The sequence below is a fragment of the Lontra canadensis genome, unplaced genomic scaffold (assembly GCF_010015895.1).
Source record: "Lontra canadensis isolate GAN:19392208 unplaced genomic scaffold, GSC_riverotter_1.0 scaffold13, whole genome shotgun sequence".
Lineage (NCBI taxonomy): Eukaryota > Metazoa > Chordata > Mammalia > Carnivora > Mustelidae > Lontra > Lontra canadensis.
In genome coordinates this window covers 27,841,842-27,864,382 of record NW_022631007.1, presented here as the reverse complement: position 1 = coordinate 27,864,382, position 22,541 = coordinate 27,841,842, and the positions used below count along the sequence as shown (strand labels likewise).

Below are 22,541 nucleotides of genomic sequence, written 5' to 3'. Positions count from 1 at the left end.
ATGCTTATCCCCATGCCAAGTCCGTCATTATCTTCAGGGGCGATCCATAGTCTGTCCTTTTTTTCTGAAACAGTAAGTTCCACATGAAATCAGGAGGTGCCATTTTCCCACCAAAGATGTCCTCCAGACAGAGTACACTGTATGGGTATAAGGACTGCAGCAAAATCTTCTGCTTATAGGGTGAGTGCACAACAAAAATTTAGAACTGTTTGGAATAAAGAGAGAATTCAAATTGCCCTTCCTGCAAGGTGTTACTTGCAAGTGTCATCTGGAAAACAAGAGAATATCGGCATTTGTGTCCATCTATTCATCCGTAATATGAACAGCAGGAGCCTTCCAGACACCAGTTGAAAGGTACCAAAAAAGGAGAGGAATGTTGGGTCCCCGGGATGCCAAGTAGATTCTTCATCTCTGCTCTTCAACTTCAAGATGTCAGGGAACTTCACCAAAGTGTAGGGACCTTTATGCGGTATGAGGAGTGTTCAGAGTATAAACAGTAGGGGGCAGCCAGACAAGACAGTGGTTGGAGGTAACTGTGGAGGAGTTCGTGCAACCATATTTTAGAATACTATTCCAGTGTTCTGTACTGCCTGTGGAGAAGAGGGAACATGGACCAGCCATTTAGTACTATGTTGGCCAGCCCATTGCTGAAAGGCAGCAACTATGAAAGGAACTCCAAATGTATGATTGTATCATTTCTGGAAACCCTGCTATATAATAAATATGTCTCAGTCTTGATAGTATTATATGGTCCACACATGGGAGAGATGTAATAACTCCTTCATATCCAGGAACAGTATATACTGTTTAGTGGCTAGAGAATATCAGATACTCAAAAGCTAACAAATGCCATCAGAATATCTTTGCCAGAGTCATAGGCCCTTGTAGTGCTAGTGTCAAACAGGGTTGTTAAATAGCAAAATGGCATTGTTCAGTACCCCCACCTGAATCTGTTCTTGCATAAGAAATGCAGTCTTTCTCCTCCAGGTATGTAACTGTGTTGTGCAGCCTTGGCAGACCTGGTCAGTGCATCTGGGTGTTGACAACACGCCTGGCCAACAGTTACCAAAGCTGCCATAGAGGTCACAACAAATATGTCCAAGTGATATGTGGAAATGCTTGTGCGGGACTTAAATACATCAGTATTTCCATGCCAGTATGCAGTCTGATAAAGGAACAACTGGAGTTCACACAAAAGGCCCAAAAGCCTTTGCAGTGAATGTGATTCTGGGTTTTGAGCCATAGGTAACAACCAACTCCCAGCTCCAATAAAAGAACTTGTTGGCCAAGTCCTTTCTGCATTCTGTAACGGTAGGTACTTGGTCCCTCATTGTTTAGCAAGCCCATAAATGTTTGAGGCTCTTCTTTCAGCACAGTGAGGGTGATTAGCAATCCTTTGGAGGGGGACCCAGGGACAGAGCCCAGCCCTAGTCCTTCTTACATTTGAAAGAGCCCAGATTAGGAACAGAGAACGTCTGGCTTCTGGAGTTGAATCAAACTCGTAAGGTGGAGGTGATGACAGTATTTCCACCCATAACCTCATTTCAGGAGTTGAGATGATACAGGGTATTTCCCTAGGTTCTGTTCTCCAAATCCTTTCTTGAAGAGTCTAGAGACTATGAGATCTTATCAGATGGTGGGTGGGGGTGAGGTTTAACAGCTGTAATCTCTGAAGAACAGTCCTCCCCAGGCACCTTCTTCACCTAATCTTCTGGTGAATCCCCCTCTGTGGACGACTTTTCAAGCTCATGGCTGTTGGATCTTCTGTGTCTCATCTCACAGGTCTCTTTTCCACCATTAGTCTTTTAGGTTTTTGAGGCAGGGAACACTTCCACACTCTAGAATTATACAACATATTAACTTCTGTTTTATAAATCCTTCTCTCTATAAGCAGTACTACATTTATTTGTGTGAGGGAGTCTCTGCCAGAAGTCTAGCTATCTTCTCTTTTCTTTGTTCCTTTTTTCTTTTTATTTCATATAAAAACATGTGCCACAAATTAGGCTCTCTTTTCCATTTCCTCACCTGAAATGGGGCTCGTATGATCTGAAAGAACTATTTTTTTTAAAGATTTTGTTTATCTATTTGAGAGAGAGAGACACAGCAAGAGAGGGAACACAAGCAAGAGGAGTAGGAAAGGGAGAAGCGGGCTTCCCGCCGAGCAGGGAACCCGATGTGGGGATCGATCCCAGGACCCTGGGATCACGACCTGAGCCAAAGGCAGATACTTAAACAACTGAGCCACCCAAGCGCCCCATAACTGTATCTTTTCTCACATTGCCTCTCAGATGAAGGAGTAAAGTCAAAACTATTGTCCACTTAGGTTCTGATTCTATCATTTAACATCCTTTGCATGAAGATCATGTTATCAGGCCTTCTCCTCTCAAGCCCTGGGGTTTCTTATCATCATGCTAACATAGCTAGTATCTCAGAGCAGCTACGTCCTATGTGGATCTAGTCCAGTTCACATTCAAGAGTCTCAAGAAAATCACCCCAACAGGGATCTTACCAAAGCTACCAAGCATCCAGTTTGAAAAGTGTGGCCGTACCTGTCCCAGCACTACTAGTTAACCCATGCTCATGCTCATTCTGTAACAAGGGCATTTCCCCCTCCTCCACTTGTTTTAATACCACTATTGTCCCTTCACCATGTAAACAAATAAGCCAAGCCTCTAAGGATCCTTCCAAGTGCTGCTTTTGGTGGTACTCCTGTTGAGAATCTAGCTCTTCTTACTCTGTTTATCGCCGGATTTCCTTCTGCTGGTATTCCCACTCAGGCTCCTATAGAGCATGCCTCACAATAATTGGCTTCCTATCCCAGGGGCTAGTTGCCTCATATATCATAACAGAGGGATCATGGGAGTTTGCCTCACTTTCCTTTCTACAGGGGCTGCCACCCTTTCTAGTTCACCCTCCAGCTTTAGACTCTTGAAAGTCTCTAAGCTGGTAAGGAAGGAGGGATTACTACATTTCAAGCCACTTTATCACCACTAGTCTCCCTGTTTGGTGTCCACATTAGAGCTTCTGCCATCCTTGGGCACAGCTACTGAGACCATCCTAACCCCACCAAATGAATTACAGCTGACCCCAAGGAGAAAATCTTCTACCCTTGTGTGCTCCTCTTCCAGAAATCCATGACATTAGGACTTTGCTGGACACCAACTCTTGTACAAGATGCATGGTTACAAAAACCGCTAATGACACACAAAGTGCTAATTGCAGGAAAGTTTATTAGTAAAGGCAGCTTATAAGCAGAGAAGTAACAGTACACAGGTTCTTCCAGCTCCAGTTGTGGTTCCATAGGACTTGGACGTGTGACAAAAGCACTCCAGGAGATAAAACACTCTAGCCTACACCTTGCTCTGTATTGATGGGTTATTGTGCGAAAAGGTAAAAAGCACTTAGTTTCTCTAAGGGTAAACCCATCAAGGACCTTCAGATCTAGGAACAGTGCTAAGGGGTATGTATACCCAGAAGCAAAGTGTATATACCTAGGAGCCTGAGAACCGTGTTGCTATTAGCTAGCTAAAGGCTCTCAGCAAAGTGGAAGGAAAATGAAACAAGTTTGTTGATACACACACACACACACACACACACACACACACACACAGAATGATGTGATTGTCACTCTTCCATTTTGTATTAGGATCTGGTTACACCTTTAGGTTTAAAAGTAGAAAACAAATTCCTGTTATGGATATGTGGGGGACTCTTACCTGAAGGGAGCAGGTATTCTAGATCAATCATCTTTTTTTTTTTTTTTTTAAATTCCTGAATCAGACTGGGAAGGAACAATCCTAGAGAGAGAAAATGTTGAGAATCTGCTTCATTTAGTCTTCTCCACAGTAATAGCAAGAAATCTCCTAGGAGCTAAGTCATGGTTAACACTATTAAAATGAAAACAGCTAAGGAGCAGTGCGAGTACGCCTGAGGTTCTGCTGTATGGAATGGGAAAATGCCTTTGGTCCTGTGAGGAAGCCATTGCATAGAGACCTGTATTTTAGACCAGGGTTTTCACATTTCTTATGTTCTTTATCCATGTTTTACTGACAGTGTAGTCAAATTTATTTGAAAGCTATAGCATGCTTCAGCCCAACTAAAGAGAGCCAAAGGAAAAAATTTTCACTTGAATTCAGAATGAGTGGTGGACCCCTGGGTCCACAACAACTGTTAGGTGAACCTGAGAGGGTTCGAAGTGATTTTGATAAAACTGAAGAAGACATAATCTGGTATTTTTTTGACATTGGTATTTTATTGACATTGGTATTTTTATTGACTGGTATTTTTTTGACATTGGTATTTTATTGACAAATGGTATTTTCTTTGTCATTATGCACTTACATTTATTATCAGGGAAACGAATCCAGTGAACAGCACTCCCTGTTTCATCTCTTGCCTTCCTCTTCTTCAGTCCGTTTTGAAGATTTTTTTAAAAGATTTTATTATTTATTCAATATATATAGAGAGAGAGATCCCAAGTAGGAAGAGAGGCAGGCAGAGAGAGAAGGGGAAACAGACTCCCCACTGAGCAGAGAGCTCGATCCCAGGACCCCAAGATCATGACCTGAGCTAAAGGCAGAGGCTTAACCCACTAGGCTACCCAGGCACCCCAAAGATGTTTATTAAAACTCATTGACACATGTCAGAGAAGTGAGGACTGGAAGGAACCAGGGGGTTGTATGAAATGAAGATAGAAAATTATTTAAAATAAAGAATCTCTTTATACAAAATTCCTTCCAATTTTTTAAAAATAATTTTACATTTTAGTTAGAGATCTATCTTTTTATAATTAAGCAATTTGAATGTAAAAGTTAAAACAACCATGAGTAGGCTATTAATATGTATCATCAGCTCAATCTACTTTATTATATATAAATGGGAAGTCATCTAGTCTCAAACCGGTAAAAATCGGTTGACTGGTTAGCCCATTTATTTTTGGACATATGACAGAGGTTTTTCAGGATAGTAGTTCTCAGAATAAATCAAGAACAGCTCTTAGTACTTCTTTACTAACCAATAACTTGTATAAAGCCAGGTACATGAAGAGAATATTTGTGACTCTTTTCACGTTTGCCTAATTAGAGGTGATGAAGTAGGGTTTTCTTCTCAGGGCAAATGTGTGGAAGTACATAGAGATTTTTTGCTAGCTGTCTTTAAGGTTTTTCTGTCTCATTGGTTTTAAGCAATTTGACTATACGTTTTGTTGTAGTTATCTTCATATTTCTTTTCCTTGGAGTTAGTTGTATTTCTTGGATCTGTGCCTTATAGTTTTCATCAAGTTTGAAATTTTTTCAACCATTATTTTCTCAAACTTAATGTCCTTGTCTGCTAATTCTACTATCTTGTTAGTTTGGGGTCAGTTTTCACTGATTTTTCTATTTATGTGTCGTGTTTTCCTGTGTCTTTGCATGCATTCTACTTTTGATTGGATGCCTGACATTGTAAATTTTGCCTTGTGTGCTAGTACTCAGAAAAAGTTTGGTCCTTTCAGGTCTTGGTTTTTAAAACTTGTTAGGCAGGACTAGGTCTAGGGCTAATTATCCCCTAACTACTGACGCAAGATCCTCAAGTACTCTACCTGACGCCTGTGAATTTGGAGGTTTTCCAAGCTGGTTGGTAGGAAGAGGTACTATTTCCAGCCTGTGTGAGCACCTAGCACCGTAACCTCTAATCCTTTTCAAGTGGTTCTTTCCCTGGTCTCAGATGGGTTCCTGACACATGGGCACTGATGAGTATTCAGCTGAAACTGGAGGAGTCCTTCCATAGGTCTGTGGAGTTCTCTCTCTAGGCAGCTCTCTCCTTTCCAGTACTCCCTTCTGAGCATTGTAGCCACTTGGGTCTCCCTTGGACTCTCAGTTCCATCTCCTCATCTCAGGAGTCAGCCAGCTCTGCCTGAATTTCTCCCTGTGATGTAGCCTGGAAACTGTCCTAAGACACTAAGCTGGGCAATCACAGGGCTTGCTCCATTTGTTTTCTCTCATTGTTACCTGATGTCCAGTTTCTTACAAACTATTGTTTCATATATTTTTGTCTATTTTTTGGTTGTTTCATGCAAGGAGGTGAATCTAGTCCCTGTGACACCTGAGTTCCTAGAATCATAAGTCTGAGGAATAAGCTTGTAATTTGGGGTAGAAATTAATATCAAGAGAAGGATGTAAGAGCTATTTCAAACATTAGTAGAAGATCAGTTAAACAAATCATGATCTATACATATAATAGAATATTATGCAGCTGATGAAGTATAGTTCTATATTTTGCCATTGAAAGCTGTAGAAGGTGAACAGTGAAAATATTAAATACATTATTTTTATATTTTTATACACTATATTTTATACACTATATTTTATACAATATATATTTATATATTTTTATACACTAAAAATATTTATTGAATCCCCATTTTATAGCAGGCACCATGTTAGGCTTTTGGGACCCTATAATAAGCAAGGTAGACATTGTTCTACCTTTAAGTAAAGCTTATTGATTTAAATTCTAGTGTGTGGGAGTGGGATTGGAATAGAAAATAAACAGATTATTGTGTCTAATGGTGAATTCTGCCAAGTATGATGATATTCTAAGGTGAATGGGATGGGGACCCTACTTTAGGTAAGGTGATCAGAAAAAACCTCTGTGACAAAATGACACATAATTTGAAACACAAGGATACAGAGCCAGTCAGTAAAACAGTATTCTAGGCAGAGGGAATAGCAAGTGCAAAGACCCCAAGAAAGGAAAGAACTTAGCATGTTTGAGAAGCCTGAAAAATGGAGAAAGGAAGAACAAGGACAAAAATGGCCAGAGGTTTTCAGGAACTAGATCATACAATGTGGTAGGCCTTGTGTAGGGGTTTGGATTTTGTTCTAAGTTGCGAAAAAGTGAAGAATAGTATCCCATTTGTGTAATAGTGTGAAATGATACTCACAAGGAATCATATAAGATTTCCAGAAGGCTCTACAGGCATGATTGGTTAATCATGGTTACTTCTCAAGAGTAGAAATAGGGGAGTAGGACAGAAAAGGTTTTACCATATACCTCTCATTACTGAATATTTTACCTTGAACATATATTACTTTTCAAGTCAAATAAACTAGTAGATTTATATTATTAAGAGTTTTTATGAATTATTTTTTAAAACATTTGTCATATTTTTGACAAAATATGAACCAGAGGGTCACAAAGGAGAAATACCAATAAATCTATGAAAAGATAATCAGCCTTACTAGTGATCAGAAAAAAAATACAATTTAGATTTTCACCTTCCAGATATTGGAAAAGACAAAAATATCGTTAGTATTCAGTTTCACAGAGAGATAGGGAAATAGATGCTTTTGTCTAATTCTGGCATTAGTGTGTATTGATTTAGACTTTCTAGAGGTCAGTTTGACAATTATATTGCAAAAAGTCTGAAAGGTACCCATCTTAATATCCAGTAAGTTTTTTCTTCTAGAAATGTATCTTCAAGAAGTAAATCAGAAAAGAAGTTTTAAAATCCAACGATACAGATATAAGATCATTCGTCATTTACAGCACTGTTTATAATAGTGAATATTTAGATCTTATTAATAGTGAATATTTAGATCTTATTAATAGCCAGCAGAAGATTGATTATTTAAATTATGATATATCCCAGTTATCTATTTATTGATGCATCAGGATGTTTATGGAGTATCATCTAATAAAACATGTAGATTATAATATTGTAATAGGATTTCCTTTTTTTTATACTCTATAGGCTTACGTGTATATGTGTATACATAGAGAACTCCTAGAAGGATTTACACAAAAGTGTTAATAGTAATTTCTGTTGTGCATTAGGGCTTTCAATATTCTGACATTTTGGGGCACCTGGGTGGCTCAATGAGTTGGGCCTCTGCCTTCGGCTCAGTTCATGATCTTAGGGTCCTGGGATCGAGCCCCACATGGGGCTCTCTGCTTGGCGGGCTTCCGCCTCTCTCTGCCTGCCTCTCTGCCTACTTGTGATCTCTTTCAGATAAATGGATAAATCTTTTTAAAAAAAAATTCTGACATTTTAAAATTTTGTAATGATTAATTATAAAATTAATTTTCCAATGAACAAAAAATCTAGCCTTTACATAAAAAAGGAAAAATTCAGAATATTACTAATCTAGAAAAGTTTATATATTTATGCATATAACTTGATAAATAGTAATAAAATACAATTAAAGTATTGGTTGGATCTGAAGAAACTGATCTTTTTCATGCTTTTCACTTTTGTAGGACTAGATGAAATTGCAAAAGAAAGAGAAAAACTGAAAAAGGCTGAAAGTATCCAGATCAAAGAAGAAATATTTGAGACTTCTGAAGATACTTTAAATTGTTCAAATCCAGATCATTGTGAGCAAAAGGAAGATCCTAAAGAAAAAGATAACACAAATCTGTTTCTTCAGAAACCTGGCTCTTTTTCAAAATTAAGCAAGCTTTTAGAAGTAGCTAAGATGCCTCCTGAGTCAGATGTGATAACCCCCAAACCAAATAATAGTGCAAATGGGTGTACATTGTCTTATCAAAACAATGGAAAACATTCCTTGGGCAGCATTCAATCAACAGCAACCCAAAGCAACATGGAAAAGACAGACGCTAATCTGTTCAGTCCTGGTTCAAGTGGTCCAGGGAAGTTCTACAGTCCTCTACCCAATGACCAGTTGTTAAAAACACTGACGGAGAAGAATAGGCAGTGGTTCAGCCTTCTGCCAAGAACCCCTTGTGATGACACTTCACTTACCCATGCTGACATACCAGCTGCTTCTGTAGTGACTCCTCAGTCTCAGCCACCATCCACATCCCCCTCACCTGCCCCCGCCCCCCTCCCGGGATCATCTTCTGCTCAGAATCCCGTGGGTCTCAATCCATTTGCTGTATCACCTCTTCAGGTTTGTATTGCTCATTGTAACTCATTTCTGTGTTGCCTTATTTAATCTTTGACCCCATGAAGATTCTCGCTCCAGGCAATCAGCTGGATGTTTGTATTACCCCTGCCACAGTTTAAGAACTGGAAAGAGTCAATATTGCTATTACCAAGCTTCATTACAACTACTATGCCTTTCCTAGTCTAAGGCAAAGGCTTCTTGAATTACTTTTTTTTTTTCTTTCAGAATTTAAAAAATTTCAGATGCTAAACATTTTTCCTAACTTTTTTGATTGTTCTACTTTTAAAATATTTTGTTTTTTTATAGATGAAAAGTGGAGTATCTATGATGGGACTCCAGTTCTGTGGATGGCCCACTGGCGTGCTTGCTTCTAATATTCCGTTTACATCACCTGTACCTAGTCTGGGATCAGGATTGGGATTATCTGAAGGAAATGGTAATTCATTCTTGACTCCCAATGTTGCTTCAAGTAAAAGTGAATCTCCGGTGCCACAGAATGAAAAAGTCTCCTCAACTCAGCCTGCGGCTGTTGAAGTAGCAAAACCAGTAGATTTTCCTAGTCCAAAACCTATTCCAGAAGGTAGGTACATTGAGACAGTTTTTAGCCACTTATTTTATTTCATTGTTAGCAGAGTCTTATAACTGAGTCTTTGATGGTTATATATGTAGTTCTAAATCTGCTGATTTGTTTTGTGCCATTAATTCATATTCAAGATATTTGTAAAAGATGTACATATTTATCTTGACTTAGAAATGCAATTTGGTTGGTGGAGAATTATTGACCCAGAGGACCTAAAAGCTTTGCTTAAAGTGTTACATCTCAGAGGAATAAGAGAAAAGGCATTACAGAAACAAATTCAGAAACATTTGGATTACATTACTCAAGCCTGCATCAAGAATAAGGATGGTATGTACCTAATTCTTTTACCTTAAAATATATTTTAGTATGTTTTAATTTATTTCTGATAGGCATTTTTTTCTATCTTGTTCAAAAAATAGTAACTATTTACATTTCTTAAGTTGGCATTACTTTCTTACGTTTTTTTAACAACATACTGATGTATTGCATTCTTAAAAAAGAATAGTCCTAGGGTGCCTGGTTAAGTTGGTTAAGCAACTGCCTTTGGCTCAGGTCATGATAGATCAGCCTCGAATCGGGCTCCTTGCTCAGCAGGGAGTCTGCTTCTCCCTCTCTCTCTGCCTGTCCCTCCCCATGCTTGTGCTCACTCTTTCTCTCTCTCTCTCTCTCTGTCAAATAAATAAAAATAAAATCTTAAAAAAAAAAAAGAATATCCGACTTTTAAAAGTAAGCTGCCTGCATATGCACAAGGGCACTTTTGTCTATTAAGTTACATGCATATGTTACCCCTGGACTTTTATTTACTTTTTGAAAGAAATCACTGGGGAATAGAGTAGATTTTAAAATTAATTTCTTTTCAAATGTAGTTGCTATTATTGAATTAAATGAGAACGAAGAAAACCAGGTAACTCGAGATATTGTGGAGAACTGGTCAGTAGAAGATCAAGCAATGGAAATGGATTTGAGTATTCTTCAACAGGTGGAAGATCTAGAAAGGAGAGTTGCATCAGCAAGTTTGCAAGTGAAGGTAAAACTGACTTGGAATAAAATCTGTTTTTAGGATAATGGAAGGTAACTAATATTTACTACATGCCTGACATTTGCCCGTTCCTATGTTAAATGTCTTTATTTTATCTCATTTAATCCTTATCATGATCCTGAATTAATTTTCCCCATCTTACAGGTAAGGAACAAGTCTCAGAGTAAGTAACCTGCCAGTGGTCTTATAATGAGTGGCTAAATGTGGGTTCAGATCAAATCGGTCTAACTCTAGTACCCATGTTCTTTTTACTAAATCTTGCTGCCTCCTTAATGACAATAGAAACTATCATTTCTGGCATGCAGTTCTTTACCACAAGCAGAGTTTCACAGTTTCACCATGATAATCCAATACTCTATTAAATTCCTACTACCGTGTTTTGTGTAGGTCCGGGAAGCACCTCTATAATAAGCCATGTTGTATGTCAGATATTTACTCTATATAATTTAAAATTGGGGAATATACTGGGGCGCCTGGGTGGCTCAGTGGGTTAAGCCGCTGCCTTCGGCTCAGGTCATGATCTCAGGGTCCTGGGATCGAGTCCCGCATCGGGCTCTCTGCTCAGCAGGGAGCCTGCTTCTCTCTCTCTCTCTCTCTCTCTCTCTGCCTGCCTCTCTGTCTACTTGTGATCTCTCTCTGTCAAATAAATAAATAAAAAATCTTTAAAAAAAATTGGGGAATATAGATATATCTGAATATGTGTTATATTATGATATATACACACACCCTACATATATATGTAAAGTATTAATATATGTGTTTATTTACTGGGCATTACCATTGTCACAAACAATGATCAGAACTGGCTTCCAATGGAAAGGCAAAAGAAAGGACAGCTTTACCTTTGTGCAAGACTTTTTGGTTTTGTAAATAGGAGTATAAAGTCTTCTCAATTGATAATAAGGTGACATCTCTGAGAATAAATGGATTGATGGAAAATAAGCATGAGACAAACACCTGAAAAGGTTTAGAAAATGTAGTTTCAATGTAATTTGATTAGGTATTTCACATTTATCCAGAATGAGAAACTTATAATATTATCCTATCCAATGATTAAAATATTTCTTCAAAATTATTTTAATGCTGGCATTTGGAAATTTTCAGGGATCTCCAAAAAATATCATTTTCCAGAGCTAATAAAATATCCATTTCTTGCCACAAACACAATTACCAACCTTGGGAAGTTTATCATTTGCTGAAACTATTGTACTAGGCAACTATACAAATCTTTTTCCTGGTGCAATATAAAAATGCCTCATTTGGGGCACCTGGGTGGCTCAGTGGGTTAGGCCGCTGCCTTCGGCTCGGGTCATGATCTCAGGGTCCTGGGATCGAGCCCCGCATCGGGCTGTCTGCTCAGAGGGGAGCCTGCTTCCTCTTCTCTCTCTGCCTGCCTCTCTGCCTGCTTGTGATCTCTGTCAAATAAATAAATCTTTAAAAAAAAAAATGCCTTATTTATCTGGCATCTTCAACAAGTGAACTCTTCTACACAAATTAATTTTCTGGAAAAATAATAATTATTCCATTTAGTGCTACAATTTCTTGACATGTTTGTTGGATCACTTATGTTATATATTACACTGCCTTCTTAAAATTGAGAATAATAAGTTTGATTTAAATTCTCTCGGTGACACAGTATCTTCAGTATGAAGACCAATGATTAGATTAGAAAATGATTCCCTCAGGGAATCATTTTGTCCCTTTGTTAAATAATCCTAGTGTGCCTTGCTTTTTAAACTATGACATCTGCTTTCTATAGTCTGTTTTCTTTCATGATCAGTTGTTACTAATTGTTACTAATTGTTTGTTACTACAAACCAATTTGATTGGTTCTAGTAGCCCTATTTTCCTCCAACTTCCTTCCTCCTCTCCCCCATCTAACCTGCCAATTCTGGTTGGCTATTGGTTGGAAAAGCGTATCATCACACTTTTCAAGTTATGTATAAAGTCAGAGCATGGGCCTGAAACATTCTTCTGGAGATAATACTCAAATTTTGGTGAATGACCTTATCATATTACCAGCTGCTTAGATATTTTTGGCTGTGTTCTCAGAAGCTAAGTGGAATTTTTTTTTTTTAAGTGGTATGCAGTATCCCTTCAAACTGTAAGAACGAAGCCATTTGACATGACTTATACCTAATGCACTTATGCATACTACTTATAACTTCATACTTATTTCCTAAATATAAACGTTCTACTGAATTAATGAGAAAGAATTGATCCCAATATACAAAACAAAATAATTATCACTAAAGAGACTTAATAAAAAGCATAATGGTCATTTTGTTTCTTATTTACTAAGTACTTATTCCATATCAGTCAGTGGACATCACAAAATTGGATACAAGGTGGTTTCTGCCTCAGAAAGCTTGTCATATGATATGGAGAAAAGACATGTGTACATCTCTGTAGACTCTAGTAACTGATCACAGACAAGTACAGAATTATGCATGAAAAAGAATACAATACTTCTGGTGGGGAGAAACGAGAAAGATCAGGGAAGATTTCATGGAGAAGTCAAGATGAGAGATGAGAAGATGACGAAGGCTTTGACAGAGAACAGAGAATGCCATACTAGAAAAAGCAAATAGCATGAGTGGAGCACCAGGAACAGGGAGCTCAAACATGGAATTTGTCTGCAGTGTAGGGTACATAAATGGGAATATGCAAGAAAGAAGTAGATTCAGTTACTTGAATGTCATGATAAAAATATGGACTTTGTTAAGGAGTAGGGAATCTTGGAAGGATTTAGAGCTAGAGGATTGATATAAGCAAGCTGAGTTGTAGGATCGTTTATTTATTCAATCAACATATATATATATATATACACATATATATATATATATAGAGAGAGAGAGAGAGAGAGAGAGAGAGAGAGATCTGTTTGCCCTATCTGCCGGAGATAAAATGACTAAAAGCAGACATGGCCCCTGCCCTCTTGGAATTTAGAGGTAGAAAAATGTTCATCACATAATCATAGTAGTGTAAAATTGTGACTACCACAAGGACATGGAGTATCATGTGGTTCTATGAGAACCTGTAACAGGGAAATTTGACCTCCAAAAGGAGGTTAAGGATGGATTTCCTGAGGAAGTAAATTTCAATACAAGAGCTACAGAATGAGTAGAGTTAAGTAGGTGTAGAGGAACAGGGAAAAAGCCATACAGACAAATATAACAGCTTAGGCAAAGCTCCTGTGGCTGAAGGAAAAATGGTAAGTACAGAAGAGTGGTGAAAGGAGTGAAAATGGAAAAGAAGAACAAAGTTCAGAGACTACCAAGAATTTTCCATTTAAGTGGTCCCATGAAATAGTATTTATTCATTCTCAAGTCCTTCAGAATACTTTGCTGATTTTCATTATATCTTTAATATATAATTAATATCAAAGTTATTAAATTTTCTTCTTCAGACTTTTAACTGTTTCTTTTAATTTTCTGTTCTTGTTTCTACCTAGCATTAGGAAACACAAGGTAAAAACTTCCAGTAAAGATCCTTGAGATCTGCTGGTGTCTGCTGCTGTATTTTAAGTACAGGTAATTCACCCATCAGGCATTTTAAGAGGAAACCATAATAACATTATTCTCTTGATATATAGGGTTGGATGTGTCCAGAGCCTGCATCAGAAAGGGAGGACTTGGTATATTTTGAACATAAGTCATTTTCTAAATTGTGCAAGGAGCATGATGGAGAATTTACTGGCGAAGAAGAAAGCAGTGCACATGCACTAGAACGGAAGAGTGACAACCCCCTAGATATAGCTGTAACCAGGCTGGCTGATTTGGAGCGGAACATTGAGAGAAGGTATCTGAAGAGCCCCTTAAGTACCACCATTCAGATCAAACTGGATAATGTGGGCACAGTTACTGTCCCTGCTCCTGCACCATCCATTAGTGGTGATGGTGACGGGTAGGTTATTGAGATTAACTTGAAAAATTATTGTGCTTCTTTGCTAATTGGAGCCTATTTTCTATTGCCTGTTATCTATGTATCTTCTTGTATGTCTGTGATCCATATGGATCATGCTATTTGCATGGTGCTTTGTAAAAACATTTTTTTTTTTTGTTGTTATGTGCGTTGATAATCCTGCAAAGTGATCTTACATTTACCTGGTTGTGACTAAGCTTTGAGGCACGTAGCCACAGTCTGTGCACTACATCAAATTTAGTTGCTCAAACCTTATTCTTATTGGCTGTTCCATGTTTTTGTCATTGCTTGGCTTTCAGTGTGATGATTGTTTCACATTCGGTAACCATAAATGCGGATATGACCTACTTAATTTTTCTATATTTCAATGCAGAATTGAAGAGGATATTGCTCCAGGGCTCAGGGTATGGAGAAGGGCATTATCAGAAGCTCGCAGTGCTGCACAGGTAGCTCTGTGCATTCAGCAGTTACAGAAATCAATAGCATGGGAAAAATCAATTATGAAAGTTGTAAGTGTTTTCATTTAAGAAATACTATAACTAATTTACTCTGTCCTGTTTTTCCCAACCTCTAAATCTTTCTTAATTAATACATTACTTGTTGTCAAAATAATGTATGCTTTGCTTGACAGTTTAATTCTTAAATACTGTTTCAGTTTGATATTTTTCTCCTTATTTTGAGCTTTTTGAAGGGAACTACCAAATATATTATCTCTTCTTTTTAAAAGTCCTGATTCTCATTCCATGGAATATTGTTTATAACTCTGACTGAAGTTGTTTTCTATATTCTGTTAACATAATAGTTGTTCACCTAAATATTTTGAAGACTCTTTTGCTCCTGTAAACATTCAGTTGCTAACATTATCTGCTACGGACATTCACTGCGTTCTTAGAATGTCTTTATATTTCTTTCAGATTTCTTTTTTTTTTAATGCTAAGAAATACTTAGATGAGTAAATACAAAATAAGCAGAGAGCTCTTAGCTTGTGTACTTGATAATCATGCATGTCATCAGAAGTAGCTGACATGAAGAATAGGTTTGTTTTTTTAATTCTAACAATTAAAACTGGTTTTTCACCTTCTTTGCTTAAGCTCAAGTGGTTATCATCGTGTATATAAAGGTAGAAGGTACCTTTACCTTGTACGAGGCACCAAATACTATGTATTCAAAATAAAAGCTATAGTGCATGTATCTTCCAGAGAGATGCTCATTTTAAATCATGTTCATGTCCCTCTTGCCTCTTGTATATCAGATAGAGAAATATTTATTATATGTGAACCTTTATGAATTACTTTGACATTTGCTTTTGAGTTACAGATTAGCTGTAAAATCCAAACATTTGAGATTTGTTTTTATGAATGACTAAGAGCAAAATTCCTTTCCTTAAAATAGTCATTCCCCAAAGAAAAGAAGTGATCCTTAAATATTTTTAACATTCTTTGCTTTATTTTTACCTCTAAGTTTAGACTACTCAACGCCTTACTCATTCTTACAAATAAATTTGATTTCTTCTGTGGTTTTTCCCTTCTTCATATAAAATATCTATGGAATAATGAACATGCACTTTTCACAGTCTGCTCAAATTTAGGTCTTTTCCAATCCACATTACAATTTACCATAAGATTGAAGGTATGTTCTGTTCATCTGGTAGCATTTTTACCAGGTAAAAAGAATTTTTCTTCTAAAAGTTATGATTAAAACCAGTTTTAAGGTCCCCTTGGAGAAATATACTTGGTGATATTACTAGACTGTAATGATCATAAGATACAGAATTCTATATCAAAATGAAATTGGAACAGTTCTTGTTCTCATATACACCAAAATAGTCGTCATGACAGGGTCAGTTTTGTTATAACCTGTATATAGAAACCCAAAATTTGTTCCAAAATCTGCCTTTATATTACTATTCTTGCTTTCTGCAATCAAAAACTTTATTTCATTTCTGACAAATTCATGTCTTTTTCATGTTATTAATATACATTTATCACTATTTAACTCCATCTCTTACAATTTTCATTTTTTAATACTTAATAGTACATTATTTGCTATGAAACTATCTTGAAAAGAAGTCATAGTTTCATAATCAAAGATTAATGAGCACTTTTTAACCTTTAACTAGAAATGTAATTGTGCCTAAAATAATCCTCATAACAAGTCCTAACAGAATGTTAAAGTATTCAGTGCCTTTAGAAATACCCTCTTTGCCAGAGACCAGTCTTATCATGGAAAGAAAGAGCTGTCTTAATTTGCCTCCCGATAATTCTCTGCCCACAGTGTGCTTTATATTGTTGTTAATGTTAAACATAGGCAACATCCACTGTCTTATGCTCTACACTTGCTCTAACATGTTACGAGCTATCGCTGTGACTCTTTGAAAATGCTATAAGCTTGATACCTGTCACCCTTTTTTAATAAGTATCAGAAAAGAATTTTACTTTTAAATCATAAATGTGAGATGTCAGAGAGACTTTATAGTATTTCTAGTTATCTGTTATAAAAAGTAGAATTTACTTACTGTTCATGAAACTAATTTTAACTTTTATTGTCATAGGGATTATAACCTTCTAAATGTTATTTCTCAATATTTTTACAATAGAAGTTTTAAAGATATAACTTAAATTTGGAGAAATAATACCATGTTAAAGTACTTAGTGATGTGGTATTAGGAAGGATCAGAAAATACTTACTGTTAGAATGGCAGACTCTGCTGCTTTTGCTCTTAGTACACATGACAGTTTTAGTATTATGTATATTACATATACTTGATAAGATACTTAAGATGAATAGTGTGTATCTACCATTTTGATAAGATTTTTAAGCTGCCATTGATGTACATATTGAGTTATATAAGACTATTTTAGACTTTCCCAGATTAAGATTTAATGTTGTATTGAAAGTTTTAACAATTAAGTTTGAAAAGTTAAGCTATTTTGTTTTTAAGTGTATAAATATATACCTTTCAATTAGTGTAAGTGGTTTACAGTTTAAATGTTTTGCTTTTTCAAAATATTGATTACAAGTCATTTTCTACTGTGGCAGTATAAGCTAAATGTCAACACAGGGTTAGTATCAACCATTTTTTTAAAGCTTTCTTGAAAGTTTTTCTTTTCTAACTTTGCTTCTTTCCTTTCGTGAAACTGATTGTGCAGAGTATGTATGCATGGGGGGAGGGGAATCATTAAGATTTTAAAGTTCTTAATGGTATTAGAAACTTTTTCACAGAGAAGAAATAATTTTATTTTTAGTTCTACAAAATAAGTTATGACTAATTAAATTCTTTGATTTAATTTATTATTACCAGTTTTTTTCTCCTTAGAAATCATTTTGTAGGATTCATTTTCTGCACTTGTGACACTTAGTTGATTTAGGTTGAATTCCAAAGTTTTTTTGGTTTGGACATTTTTTTTAAATCAATCTCAAAAAGTGGATGGATAATTTAGCCAAAATATAGTGTCATCTTTTTACTATTATATATAATTTTGATACTAATACAAGTTTCCTAATTTTGATCTTAAAAATTACTCTAACTCTTACTTATTTCTTTCTCAGGATATCATGAGGATGCTAAGATAAGCAAAAGATGAAATACCTTAAAAAATTAAAACACCATGTATTAAAGCTACTCATTGCTTTATGTGCTCTAATGTCACGTTAATGATTTCATATGTTAATGTGTACATGCTTCTGAAGTGTGTGCAGGCATTCAACCTCTAGCTTTGTTCTTTGCAGTCTACCTGAAATGTGCATTTTCCCCAATTGAACTGCTCACCCCGTCATGTGGTCCATATCTGTGTAATGAGAGATACATAGATGTGTATGGCTACTGTATATTTGTTAGCAAGCGGAATGTTTGTTACTAATATAAATTAGGAATTACGGTGTGTTTAATATCCCAATAACTATTCTTCAGAGCAGCGAGCTAATTTTAAATGATTTCTCATATATTATAGTACTGCCAGATCTGTCGAAAGGGAGATAATGAAGAACTGCTTCTCCTTTGTGACGGCTGTGACAAAGGCTGTCACACATACTGCCACAGACCCAAAATTACCACTATACCAGATGGGGACTGGTTTTGTCCAGCTTGCATTGCTAAGGTGAGACTGAGCTAACACTAAACTTTTTAATTGCCAGATCAAAATGCAGAGCTATATGGGGATTTTTTTAAAGATGTAATTCACAGGCCATAAAAATCCCCTTTTTTAGGGGCACCTGGGTGGCTCAGTGGTTTAAAGCCTCTGCCTTTGACTCAGGTCATGATCCCAGGGTCCTGGGATTGAGCCCCATATCAGGCTCTCTGCTCAGCAGGGAGCCTTCTTCCCCCCCTCTCTCTCTGCCTGCCTCTCTGTCTGTCAAATAAATAAATAAAATCTTTAAAAAAAAAAAAAATCCCCTTTTTAAAGTATACAACTCAGTGGTTTTACAATATTCCCAAAGTTGTACAACCATCACCACTATTAAATTCCACAACAAATTTTTCATGACCCCAACAGAGAGTCTTTGTACCATCATCTATCATTCCCCATTCCCTGTCTCCCCTTAGCCTCTGACAACCATTAGTCTACTTTCTGTCTCGATGGATTTACCTAGTCCAATTGCTACATATAAATCATATCATATAATATGCTGCCTTTTTAAAATATGCTGCCTTTTGTGTTAGACTTCTTTCACCTAGCACAATATTTCCGGGTTCATTCATGTTCTAACATGTATTAGTCCTTCCTTTTTATAGTCAAATGATACTCCATTCTTTCAATATAACATATTTTGTTTATCCATTCTTCCATTGATAGACATTTGAGTTGTTTCCATATTTTGGGTATTATGAATAATGCTGCTGAGAAACACTCATACATAAGTTTTTGTATGAATAAATGTTTTCACTCATCTTGGGTATATACCTAGGAGTTAAATTGTTAGACAAATGGTAAACCTGTGACACTCATAATGATTGATTAAAGAGAAGCAATATGATCATAGCATTAGAAAGTAAGGAGTAAGAAGTGTGAAAGGGTCAGCATGTGTTGAGGGCCAGAGTCTTTGTTAGGTGTTTCCTAAGTTAGTCACTCCCTTCTGTTTAATCTCTTGGCCAATAACTACCATTAATTATTACCAGTAACTGCCATGTCTCCATGAACTAAATTCCAAACATCCATCTATTCACTACCTCTTTTCTTTTGGTCTACCCCCTTTCACACTCTAACTCCAACAATTCTTTGAACTCTAGTCCATTTATCTGAAGACTTTCTACTGTCCCTCTCGCCTTTCATGTCCTCTCTTTTCTCCTAAACTTGCTGGTAGTTTGTCAACATTTCATTGTCATAATCCTTGCATTCACCTTTATCCCCTTTGCCTCTCTCTCTCACTTGGGAAAACCATCATTCTGATTAATCCAACTCTTGACTTCCCGGCACCTATACTTTTATATCTGAATGTGGTTGGAGAAAATATCAGCCCTTTAAATTTGAGGCATTAAGATGGTCTTTTATGGTCCTGATAACTTACCTCCAACTCTGTCTCCATCCTTATTCTCAGCTGATGACCTTTCTCCCATTTCCCTGTGAAAATAGAAGGCACCGGAAGAAAATATTATAAGAATTTGCCACCACATGCACCATCCTTCCTGTGTCTGTGCTCACATACTCGACCTTCCCTCCTATGAACTGCTAGTGGCTCTGACAAACTCAGTTCCCAAACTTATGCCTCAGAACCCACCCCTCTCACCTTCTTAGGAGTGTGATTCCAAGAGTTCTCTTTTTGGCATCATCTATGTTTCCTTCTCCCCTGGGTTCTTCTCATCAGCCCACTAACATGCTCCTACTCCTTCCATCATGAGAGAACTAAATAAACAAAAACCCTCTTCTGGGCTCACTTCTTCCTTGATTCACCTCTCCCTTTCTTCCCTTCCCTTTAGAGAAGAACTCGTGGGAAGTTTTCTGTTCTAGTTCTCTGATTTTTCTCCTCCAAATTACTCCTGGACTCAATCCAGTCAGATTTTCACCTCCATGGATTCTTCAAAATTGCTCTTATCATGACCACAAATGACTTCCACATTGCTTAATTCAGTGTTCAGTACTTAGGCCTCATCTAACCTATTAGGTTTATTTGATAGAGTGGAACGCTCCCTCTCCCTGAAACCCTGTTTCCACTTGACTTCTAGGATACCATACCTACCTGGTTGTCTTGTCTTCCTGCCTTTGCCCTTTTTCAGTCCCTTTGCTGATTTTTCTTACCTCCCTGATCTCTTAATATTGGAGCAGCTTCCTTAGCTTCAGGGTTATCTGTAAAAATGAGATAGTATTTAATTCCTAGGGTTTTTTTTTTTTTAAGATTTTATTTATTTAGGGGTGCCTGGGTGGCTCAGTGGGTTAAAGCCTCTGCCTTCAGCTCGAGTCATGATCTCAGGGTCCTTGGATCAAGCCCCGCATTGGGCTCTCTGCTTAGCAGGGAGCCTGCTTCCTCCTCTTTCTCTCTCTCTGCCTGCCTCTCTGCCTACTTGTGATCTCTACCTGTCAAATAAATAAATAAATAAAATCTTTAAAAAAAAAAAAAGATTTGATTTATTTATTAGAGAGAGGACACTCGTGTGCATGCAAGAAGAGGAGGGGCCAAGGGAGCAGGGAAAGAATCTCTGGCAAAGCACGGAGGCCAACTCAGGGCTCAATCCCATCATCAGGTCATGAGATCATGACCTGAGCTGAAATAAAGAGTTGGACGCTCAACCATCTGAGTCACCAGGTGTCCCTAAATTGTAGAGATTTTTGAAGATTAAATATGGTCATGTGTGTGAGAATTTTTATGACTTCAAAATTCTGTGACATGTATATCTTAATACTTTATTATATTTTATTTATATTTATAATATATTTTATAATTTTTATTTTTATAATCTATTTGTATTTTGTAAAATAGCAGAGGGTCCCACATGGCATTATATTCACTAATAATCACTTTTTAATTTTTCATTACTTGATTATTTTGTCATATCTAATTCAGTAATAATTTTCACTGGTTGTACGTAAATTATCTTTAAGCTCCTTAACTATCAAGTTATAGAAATTTCCTCTAATGCTTTGTTAATTACTCAAAAATTAAGTCTGGTAGACTATAGGAGGTTTTATTTTCAGTAAATTTGCTTAAAATAAAATTTTGGCTATCTGTCATTCAAGGAGTGGACTAGGAGATGTATGATCTATGATCTAATCCAAGTGCTTTATGTAGTGCAGATTTCTAAGCCTCTGCTCTCTGGTTTTTAAATGTAGTGAATTAGGCATTACGTTTCCTATAGCAATAAATATTAAACATTTAGAGGTAATGTTTTTAAACTGTCTTCAGTTAATTCAGTTTTTATAAGTATTTATACTATATTGCTCTCGAATGGCCATTTATGCATATATCATTGTAAATATTTTTACTCTGTGTATATGTATGTGCATGCCATTATATATACATGCACTTTATTATATCTATATTTATTAAATTTATAGATGTATTTGTTTTTATACATATCTCACTGGATCATAGAATCAAAAAGACATATGTATATGTCTAGATATATATATCTACACATACACATATTTATATATCTTCATAGACACATGCACGTGAGGTTTCAAACTCCAATACCTATAAAAGCCAGGCAAATAACACAGAAGAGTTGGGTCTGTGGCAAATAGGAAAGTTATGCCTGAATTTAAATATAACAGTCATTACTCAACTCCAGCCAGTTGTTGTCATGTAGACATGTGGGCCCGACATTCCAGGATCTACCAGTATTTCAAGATTATGGATTTTTATGCATATCCTCCCAAATGTTTAGTGTTGGCAAAAAACTCAAGACTTTTTACAAGTATTATGTGAGCCAAACAGCAACACATTCTGTGGGCTGTTTACAGCCTATAAGCCACCAAGTCACAAACTTCTGATATATAAATATATAAACAACAGAAATGTGCCCTTGTATCTGTTATCTGCTGGTTCTGCTTTAGACATACTGAAGATCCTTTTAGAATTTTGGTTATAAGAGGATAGAGAAGAAGGGTAGGGATTGGGGTATCTCTTGTGCCAGAACAAAGTAAATCAGGTAACAGAGTAACTGTATAAAAACTTG

General features: G+C 36.6%; 1 protein-coding gene and 1 long non-coding RNA gene across 16 annotated transcripts in view; one reads left to right on the top strand and one right to left on the bottom strand.

Annotated features, from left to right (window-relative positions):
- The window catches only part of BAZ2B (bromodomain adjacent to zinc finger domain 2B), a 303,077-nt gene that overhangs the window by 271,632 nt on the left and 8,904 nt on the right, over positions 1–22,541 (top strand). For 11 of the 15 annotated variants that reach the window (XM_032857888.1, XM_032857896.1, XM_032857895.1 and 8 more), the window contains 7 exons: positions 8,239–8,891; positions 9,195–9,468; positions 9,640–9,795; positions 10,335–10,495; positions 14,103–14,413; positions 14,805–14,940; positions 18,382–18,528. In XM_032857888.1, coding sequence (XP_032713779.1) covers positions 8,239–8,891; positions 9,195–9,468; positions 9,640–9,795; positions 10,335–10,495; positions 14,103–14,413; positions 14,805–14,940; positions 18,382–18,528 — 1,838 coding nt within the window. The remainder of the gene's footprint in view (positions 1–8,238; positions 8,892–9,194; positions 9,469–9,639; positions 9,796–10,334; positions 10,496–14,102; positions 14,414–14,804; positions 14,941–18,381; positions 18,529–22,541) is intronic. The other 4 variants (XM_032857899.1, XM_032857898.1, XM_032857893.1 and 1 more) reach the window with 1 other exon arrangement.
- LOC116867902 lies at positions 1,796–20,709 on the bottom strand. The gene is made up of 3 exons (XR_004382686.1): positions 20,606–20,709; positions 19,937–19,989; positions 1,796–1,838 (listed from the first exon to the last, which is right to left on the bottom strand). It is a non-coding gene; the product is annotated as an uncharacterized LOC116867902 (long non-coding RNA).